Raw genomic sequence first — 10,373 nt, 5'->3', positions numbered from 1 at the left:
GGGGGGGGGGGGGGGGGGGGGTGTTTGGTGAGGGATTGGCGTGAAATAGGATCAAAGGCTGTAGATGCCACATGTGTGCCGTCTTTAACCCGATGGCTGGTTGGATGTGTTCTCTCCACGCCAGGGCTGGGTGAGCGGACGAGCTCTGCGGCCATATGGCGCTATTGTCAGCCAGGATGATGGGTCGAGTTAAGCTGGACATGATGCAAACACACACACACACACACACACACACACAAAGGGCATATAAGGTCGTCTGCTACTTCACAAAATGGTTGCACCACTTTTTCATGCTGTCTCTGAGTGCAGAAACCTGCATCTTATTCACCACAGTCCAGTGTAAACTCTAAGTGTGCTAATATAGCACAGCATTTCAAAAACTTAATTGAATTGATCATGATTAAAAATAAATCACGATCATAGCTAATGGGATTTGAACTTACAACCTCATAGTTACCTTTGATCCTTCGCTAAACTGCAGCACTCCTGATCAATCAGTCCTCTGTATCATCTGACAGCTGATGAATTTAGGGTGAGATTTAGTGCTAATCGTAATGCTGTTTCTTATGCATGTCTGGAATACTTGCTTCTGATTGGTCAACTGTGGCATTCTGCGGTCAGAGATTTTTGTGTTTTGACGCTTAACTCCCTAATTGACCCAGGAAACTGATTTCCTGCAAAGCTATGTAGGTTCATTTCATACCACTCTGCATTCTCTGTTAGTCTTGCATAATAAAATAAATAAATAATAATATGGTCAGTAATAAATAAAAAATAATATTGCTGCAAAAAGACGGCTTATTTATTCATTTGGGACTCGTAATAATACATAATATCGTGGTTAATGCACAGTTAATGCATTTATTTATATGTTATTATTTATTTATTTAGTATGTATTTTTTTTACATTTTTTGCCTCAAAAAGTAGGCTTGCTTGCTTATGTATATATATTTTTTTATTTTTTGATAATGCAATACATTATGTCTTATGTCAGTATGAGTGTTGAATTAACTTTACTTTATTTTGGCAGAGACATTTTACTTGATTTTCTGAGAAATAGGCCATGAATAATGTTCTGTATCTCTACAAGAAGATGTAATAATCTCTTCCTTCGCATGAGGTTTCTTGTACTTATTGTGTTTGAGTACAGTGTGAGGATCACACACGCACACACACTCAATAACACACACATGACTCAAATTGTCCGCTGGTCTTGGTACTTGCAGACTGTGTTTGCCTTGCTGGAGGAGGGTAATTCAATTCCATGTTTAATTCAAACCTTGCCTTGCTAGATTTTGAGGCCTGCTGCATTTTCAATTCTTCTAAATGTGGCCTTTGTGCATAGAGAAAAGACTAAAGACAGTGTAAAGCGAAGCACTGCAGCCGTTTTGTCCTCCTCTGTGTGTGTGTGTGTGTGTGTGTGTGTGTGTGAGTGAAACGTCTCCTCTTACAGCTGAACTGCTGTTATTCTGTTCTCTTTTCTGTGGACATTTTATGGGTCTTAAGGTGCTTGTTTTGACTGCAGGATTTCTACAAATCTGTGTTGTTTTGCGAGACCTAAGGAGTTTATGAGAATAGTTCACCAAAAAATTTAAAATCTGTCATCATCTACTGACTCTCATTCTGTTTCATGTCCTGTATGACTTTTTTTCATCTTTAAAACACAAAAGATGATCATCAATGTTAACTTCTCTTTTCCGTATGACATAATAAAGTTGTACAAAATTTTATTTGTACATCATCTCCATACAAAGAAACCAAATAGTGGCCATTGACTATCAATAAAGAACAGAAGCAGCAGGATGAAAGGTTGTTTTTTTCTAGTTTATATTTGTATCTATGTACACTACAGTTCAAATGTCTGTAAGTACGTTTTTAAAGAAAGTAATACTTGTATTCAGCAAGGATGCATTAAATTGATTTTGTAAAAATGACGATAAAGACATTTATAATGTCACACATTATAACACAAAAATGCTGTTCTTTTGGATATTTTTAGTAACCAAAACATCATGGGGGAAAAAAATGATCATGGTTTCCACAAAAATATGAAGCAGCACAAATGTTTTCAACATTGATAATAAGAAATGTTTCTTGAGCAGCAAATTAGAATGATTTCTGAAGGATCATGTCACACTGAAGAATGAAAATTCAGCTTTGCCATCATAGGAATAAATTACATTTTAAATGTATTATTTTAAATTGTAACAATATTTCACAATATTACTTTTTTATAATAAATAAATAAATGCAGTATGTATTAACCTGCATTTTAACCACAATATTTATCATTACAAGTACCAAATATAGTTCACAATATTACTTTTAATTATATTACTTACAACATTACCCTTTTTTACTGTATGTTTTGATCAAATAAATGCATCCTTGGTGAGCATAAAAGACTTTCAAAAATATGAAACGCCTTACTGACTCTAAACTTTTGAAAGGTAGTGTATCTCTGTCTGTATTTATATTTATATATTTTTATATATGATCTCAATTCATACAGTAACTTCAAGATGTGCCAGTTTAGACTTGTATCACATGAAATGTTAATCTCATGACTCATTATCTTTGATGTTAGACCTGGCTTGATTGGCATCTTGAAACACTATATTTAAATATGTCGAGAGGAAGAGTTTCAGTGAAAGATATATAGATAGATAGATACATGGAGAGAGAGAGATTCTGCTGAATGTCTTATTTTGCGGTCCTCAGAATGTCATATGAGTTTGAAATGACTTTTTCGGCTGAATGCACCCTCTAAGCAGTATTTTGTCACCCTTGAGCATGGTTTCTCACTGGATGTTTTTTGTACAGTGGAAACTACGCTTATTGATATGTGCTTTTGCGGTTGCACGTGTCCTCCTGCTAAAGGCATTGTGCAGATACGTCAGGAAGTGAAGTAGAGTGAGCAGGAATTATAACTGACAGGAGTCTTATAAAGTTGGTCCGGATAGCATTTCCTCATCGCTTTAGTTGTCAATCTCTCACCTGTCTTGTTCTCTCTCTTTCTCCGAGAGCCGCAGAGTTAAAAAGGTGACAAACGCTGGACGCTGCGCCATTAATGTGAAAACTCTCAGAGAACCTACACACTCCATCTGACAGCCTGCATGCATGCATGTGTGTGTGGGCAGATGTCAAGCTTTGACAGCAGCACGTCCATTGAGAGAGTGTGTGTGTGTGTGTGTGTGTGTGCGTGTGTGTGTGTGTGTTCGTTCCCTACTGTGCCGAGAGCCCATTAGACACCATTCGACACATATGCCAGGTCCTCGAATCCACACTCGATCTGTCTGCCAAGCGTCTGCCCGCCCCTGCCATGAGACACACACACACACTAATCAGCGCCGGCCATGAGCGAGACACATGCAGGTCAATGTAATCTAATTGTGCGAGATGGACAAAGAAATGGACTAATGTGTGTGTGTGTGTGTGTGTGTGTGTGTGTGTGTGTGTGTTACACTAAGCCTTTGTGCAATTCTGACATACAGTTGGTGTCATTCAGTGTTGGTGCTGCTATCAAACACACACTCCACCCTGTCTTGGACAGCGGCGGACGGTCACTCATTAAAACCTACCGTCTCACTACATTTCCTTTCACTGGATTTGTCGTCTGTTATGTAACAATTATCAGATTCTAGTGCAATCAGATTAATGACTGATTGAACATCAGAATAACCTTGAGAGTAAACAAGTGTGTGTGTGTGTATGTGTGTGTGTGTGTGTGTGTGTGTGTGTGTGAGTGTGTGAGTGTGTGAGTGTGTGAGTGTGTGAGTGAGTGAAATCATTATGTTCAGAAATGTTTTTAAGCAGCATATTTATTTCATACATTTATTTAATCTAGCCACATCCCAGACATAGACATTTAGCAGACACTTTTATCCAAAGCGACTTACAAATGAGGACAATGGAAGCAATCAAAATCAACAAAAGAGCAATGATACACAAGTGTTATAACAAGTCTCAGTTAGCTAAATGCAGTACACGTAGCAAGTTTTTAAAATTCATATAATAAAAGAAAAGAGATAGAATAGAGCAAGCTAGTGTTAGAGGCCTTTTTTGCAGACAAATCAAAAGTGCCGTCACTTGTTGGGTTGTGCTTAAATGACACAAGACAAAAGCTATTTAGTGGAGGGAAAAAAAGAGGGATGGTAACCCAAGCAGGGACTGGTAGTATAAGACAAATGAGAATAAGAAAGCAGATATCGAATCAAAGATCAGCGCTCAGGAAGCTCTTTTGCTTGTGCTCGGTGGCCGTTTAAATGCTAATTGTCTGTAAGCATGTGATGCTCCTGAAGCGCTGGACTGGTTGGGTTTGCGGGCAGCAGTCGATCATTGTGTAAATCGGGCTGTTGTTGGCCTCTGCCATCTGTCCCGAGGTAACGGAGCCCATGCCGTGGGGCCTCTCTGGGACCAGGTGCAGGGGCCCCGCTGGACTCTTACAGTAATTGTACCACTCGCGCTATTGTCTGAGCATGAGGTCATATTGTGTGGAAGTGTGTGTGTGTTGCTGCAGGGATTGCGTCATCCATCAAGCACCTGCTCCCAGTGCTGTGTGTGTGTGTGTGTGCGTGTGTGCGCGCATGTGTGTGTGTGCTGGTACATGCTCTCACTGTGCCTCGTATAATGACCATTATGTTTATCTCTTCACAGCAGACAATTGCGTAGTCTAGTTCTGCCCTGGAACGATGCATTTTCTTTTTATAATGAGAGGGATGAAGACAAAGAAATATTGTGCTGCTAATTCCTGACTGACTCACAAATTAACTAAACACTACAAAAATGTGCCGTTACTTGTGATAAAATTTAGATCTTATATTCTAAAAATCACTTTACATTGGTGTGTGCATTACGAATGATATTAGGGGTGGATATTTGGATATTTTGGCCGAAATCATAGTAGATTCCCGTTAACCGTATCGCACTATACAATTCAATCAAATGTTTGTTCAGTGCAATCAAAAGTTATTTATTTAGAATAATGTTATAGGCATGTGCTAATGCATATTCAAATACAGTGAATTACATTCTGACGTGTGTGTGTGTGTGTGTGTTTATTTATTTATCTATCAATTAATTAATTAATTTAATAATCATGTGTTGATGCCTTTTTGTCCTTAATACAGGAAATTAAATATGTGGCAAATAGATATTTTTATTTTCTTCAAGTAAAAATATTTATTTATTCATTCATTCTATGTTTAGTAATCGTGTTAATGATTATTTTGGATAATCCAGCAAATTATTTACATTGCTTTTTTATTTATTGTTTAATTTATAGGTTCTTTAAGTGTATTCATATATTTATTTTTATTTAATAATAGTAGTAATGCCAATTTTGATCAATTCAGACCATAATAATCGTATACATTTAATATAAATGTGTTTTATATATTCTAAATAATTCAGTGAATTAAATGCATTTAATACAGTATTTTTTTGCAAATGAAAAGTTTTATTTATTTGTTACTTTATTTTTTTATTTTATTACTTCTATAGTAAATAGTCATGATAATGCTTATTTTGAATAATCCAGTAATTCATCTATTTTATTTTATTTCTTTGTGCGTGTGTGTGTGTGTGTGTGTGTGTGTGTGTGTGTGTGTGTTTTAGGTCATCAGCAGTGATCCATTCTGGGTTCCCACTACTGAAGAGGAGTACTTACACTTTGGAGAAAAAGCAGACTCGACCAATCAGACTCTGAAATACATGAACGCCGTTCGCAGACGCAAAGGCCTCTACGTGGAGGAGAAGATCGTAGAACATGCGGAAAAACAGCGAACTCTCAGCAAGAACAAATAAAGCCAATGACCCTCACTCAGGAAACACGAGCAGAATGGATTTCAGGAAACCCATTCTTATGGCAACTGTTGCATTAAATTCAATGCAACAATGCATATAAGAATGGGTTTGCACTTGTTTAATTTATTTAAATTGTTCTACTCGTGTTTTATGAAAGAGCTTCTTTAAACCACTCCTTCATTTGACTTTACAGTATCGCTCTCTAATGACCAACCAGTTGGCTGAAACGGAGCGGATAGTGATTCAGTCATTATCTTCAGAAAACGACATGTGCTTTTGAAAATCCGTTCAGTTTATAGCAGACCACGGGTTTCATTTATAATGGATCTCATGATTTCCCGTTGCAAATTGGTCGAGAAACCAATGTTCAAAATGTTAATGGATTCAGTGACTGAAACTCATGAACTAATATCAGTTAAATCTGCTGAGAGATTTCAAATACAACTGAACATCAAGTCTTTATTCTACGCTATATTCATCTGCACGCATCTATTGTAAAAATGAGCTGTGCTATTAAGCAATTAAGCAATTGCAGTGCACTCTGAAACCTAATGTTGTAAATATTAGACCGCAATTAAAGTCAGTTACACAGTTTGAGACATTGTTAGAGCAGACTGAAGGAATAGATTGTCTGATTTGCGCTTTTCCCTTCACATGTTCCTAGACATCCATTCCTTCCTCAGTTATTTAAGACAGGATTAAACCCAATAATTAAAATGACGTGCTTTGAAATCATGCTGTATCTTCTTACGTGTTTGGGATCTGACGTTGCATAATTTAAGAGTCCTCTTGAAATACCGTTTCAATTAGATTGAAGTGAAGTGGCCCTGAAATGAATTCCACCATGGCTCCCTTTTGGTTTACAAACGTTTAAACCCTTGATTTAATTTGTGTGGAACACAGCTTGAATGGCACTGGGAGAAGGATTTGAATTTTTTTTTAATAAGAAAGAGCAAATATCTTGTAAGGAGCTCCCAAAATACTGCAGCCTACTGAATAGCACACGTGTGAAATCACTACTGAGATTTAAGAAATAAACTCGACTGAACACACAAGCTGTTGCCTCTGATGTGCAGAATCACTTTGTACCAATGCATTTGAATCATGTCATTTAGGAAATGCACTCATCTACCTGTTACAATCATAATGTTTATTTAAAATTAATATTCTTTTTATCTTGGAGATCTTTTTATTTACATATAATAATAATTATTATTATTATTATTATTATAGTTATATGTAAATAAAAAAATCTCCATATAAATGTAATATTATATTGTATGTGTATTGTATATGTTAATAATAATAATATTAACAACATTTTATGAAAACAACAACAATTTGCTATTGACATTTAATTGATTGACAGCCCTGATTAAAATAAATTAAAATGCTATAAATTTCATGACTTTTTTTTCTTCTTTTGTTTGTAAACTACACTGTAAAAAAAATCTGTAGTATAAATAAATAATAAAAAATAAAGAAAAACTGTAAACACATGTATGGCCAAAAACTGTAAATTTTACAGTATAAAACTGTAATTTACAAACAAGAAAATTTGAATGTAAACCAGTAAATTCAACAATGCACACTGCTATTAAAATCTGTTTTGTACCTTTAACATACTGACAACCACCATAATAATGCAGGTGGTAAAAGAGAAAGCCACATGAAGAATCAAAGCTCATCACAAGTAGCTTCGCCACAAGCAGAAGTATATACTTCTGTGCACAGAGTCATTCATGCAAACACTAAACACCATCATGGTAACACACATTATACTTAAATAATGCATTCAACTTTCATTAAACAACAGAAGATGTAACATAAAGCCCAAATATACATAACTAATAACAAAAACTATTAAAAAAACATGATTATTTAAACAAAATACTTTCAAACGTGGAGTGTCATGCAGGGAATTCTGGGAATATCAGTTTACAGTTTTTGACTGTAAATTATACATTGATTTGCTATTTTTACTTCTAAAAACTGTAAAATTACATGAAATGTCTGGTTAAATATTTTACAGTTTTTCCCTGTATTTAGTACGGGAACTTACTGTTAACCTATTAACAGTTTTTTTTCCGTAGCATTTTTACAAAATTGTACAGTTAAAATTGCACTTATTTTTACAGTGTAGATCAGTAAAATCTAAGATGTATCTTTAATTACATTGCAAAGGTTGACAATTGAAACACACAGACTAAATAATAGCAATAAACAACAAAAAAATTCAGCATGTATATATATATATATATACACACATTTGGGTATGGATGATGATGATAATATTGAGTCCATTTTAAACTAAAGCAAACCTTATAGATTTTTAAATTGCTCTTTTATACTATTTCAACTTACTTACAATGAAATTAGCCAAGGAAGCGGAAATAAAAAAAAAAAAAACACCAACCAACCATGATGATTATAATTGGCCCTTTTATAGTGTTTGCCATTAAATCATAATTTTGACACTATGCATGGATCATAATGCAGCATTTTGAAGAGAGATCCTCTTCAAAATGATTCATCAAACACATCAGTAGCTGGCTGATCTGTAGCCTGCTTTGCTCTTTTTTTTCTCCGCACACACACCGCTGATATTCCAGTAGCGAGGACTGAGCCCAGATCCCAGATCAGACGTCGAGTGCAGGGGTCAGTTCAGTAATGACCTGCATTAAGCTAATGGGGCTAATTTAGTGGCTTGAATGGCTTTAGTCAGCAGAACAGAGAAAGCCTTCAGATGCTGCAGATAAAACTCTTAACCAATGCAAATGGCAAGTTCCACTCAAGCCTTCACAGCTATTAGACTCCAGAGCTTATTTATGGCTTCAGACTCGTCATACTGGCCATGTGGGGGGAATTAGGGAGATGAGATATATGGCAGCACTACGCCAGCGGCGTCTGGAGAACAGGTCTCTAGCATTTATTTAGGGATCTGTATTGCAACTTTGACGTTCCTGTTTTTTCAGAAGTCCCATTCATTTTCTCCATAGTGAACTTGACTTTTAATGGGTTTTTTAAGACAGACTCACTGTAAGCTCTGATATTTGCTTCTGTCGAAGCCACAAGTGTTTTGATTTTTGATTAAAAAAATGACACTACCCATAATACTAAAGAGAGACTCACCAATCAGAGAAGTTGCTGTTACCATGGAAACAGAAATGTGGTGGTTACAGAAGTCACCAGTGACCGCTCTCTGCTAATGATGTGATCGAGTCAGTTTGAAAGAAGTCTCTTCTGCTCACCAAGGCTGCATTTATTTGATTAAAAAAATACTGTAAAAACAGTCAAATAGTATTACAATTTAAAATAACAGTTTTACTATTTGATTATGTTGTAAAATGTAATTTGTTCCTGTGATCAAAGCATCATACCTTCAGTCTTCAGTGTGACGTGATCCTTCAGAAATCATTCTAATATGATTTGCGGCTCAAAAAACATTTCTGATTATTATCAATGTTGAAAACAGCTGTGCTGCTTGATATTTTAAGGATTCTTTGATGAATTGAAGCAGCATTTATTTAAAATATTTTTTTTATATATATATTATAAATGTACTGTCATTTTTGATGAATGCAATGTGTACTTGATTAAAATGATTAATTTCATTAACAAAAATCATACAGACCCCAAACTTTTAAACAATAGTGTGCATCTAAAATATTTGCAATACATTTTAAATATTGTTCTATTATTTTATTGTTATTGTTTGCTTACATGCGGACTTTTGGTCAAAAGTATACAATTTTTCTTAAGTTACATCACTTGATAAAAAAAACAATGCTTCATGGGAAAAATAGTTCATTCCATTGGTCTTATTTTCTTTTTCTTCCTCATTCATAAGTACCTTTTTTGCTTCAGGTCCTTCAGGTTATTCATCCTGTTTTTTTTTTAAGAATTACTGAAATTCCTGTGGAGGAAATAAACCAGAAAAAAACATTTTATGCTCTAGTCCAGGGATAGGCAAGTTCGGTCCTAGAGAGCCGCAGTCGTGCAGAGTTCAGCTCCAACCCAAACACACCTGAACAAGCTGATCAATGTCTTCAGGATTACTAAGGCTGCAGGTGATTTGTTTTTTCAGGGTTGGAGCTGAACTCTGTAGGACTGCGGCTCTCTAGGACCAAACTTGCCTACCCCTGGACTAGTCTATACCTATCATGGCAATAAACTTTTTTTTTTTTAACCTTTGAAATCTAGCAAATGAGTTTAATTAGGGTCAGAAGTTGTATTTTGACGTCATGACGTTATCATGTGTACAGTAATAAATGCCGCAAAATGGGATGATTACAGGGTTTAAATGTGTCTTAAATTCATAATGAGCACTAATAAATCTAGCTGTGTCTGTTTGGAAAGGTGAAGTGTGTGCTTTCGTAGGTTAACGTCCCGAAGAACGAACACTGGGACTCTGGAGCTTTTAAACAGCACAGCAACATAGACTCGACCAATGGCGACTGTTTTACAAACATCTGCTTTAGATATATTATTAACAATAATCACTTCTGCCATGTTAAATGGTTCATTAGCTTAAGTGTAGTCTGTTGCCAAGCAGCACGATGATCAG

At 35.7% G+C, this 10,373-nt stretch overlaps 1 protein-coding gene across 2 annotated transcripts in view; it reads left to right on the top strand.

Moving 5' to 3' along the window:
* The window catches only part of efl1 (elongation factor like GTPase 1), a 122,348-nt gene extending 115,365 nt beyond the window's left edge, over window positions 1-6,983 (top strand). For both annotated transcript variants that reach the window (XM_016280409.1, XM_016280408.1), the window contains exon 20: window positions 5,618-6,983. In XM_016280409.1, the coding sequence (XP_016135895.1) occupies window positions 5,618-5,806 (189 nt within the window). In that variant the 3' untranslated portion in view covers window positions 5,807-6,983. The remainder of the gene's footprint in view (window positions 1-5,617) is intronic.
* The last annotated feature ends 3,390 nt before the right edge of the window (window positions 6,984-10,373 follow it).

This window comes from Sinocyclocheilus grahami, unplaced genomic scaffold, assembly GCF_001515645.1.
Source record: "Sinocyclocheilus grahami isolate Dianchi unplaced genomic scaffold, SAMN03320097.WGS_v1.1 scaffold140.1, whole genome shotgun sequence".
NCBI classification, from domain to species: Eukaryota; Metazoa; Chordata; class Actinopteri; order Cypriniformes; family Cyprinidae; genus Sinocyclocheilus; species Sinocyclocheilus grahami.
Note: the sequence above shows the minus strand (reverse complement) of the source record. Positions and strands in the feature narration are given on the sequence as shown.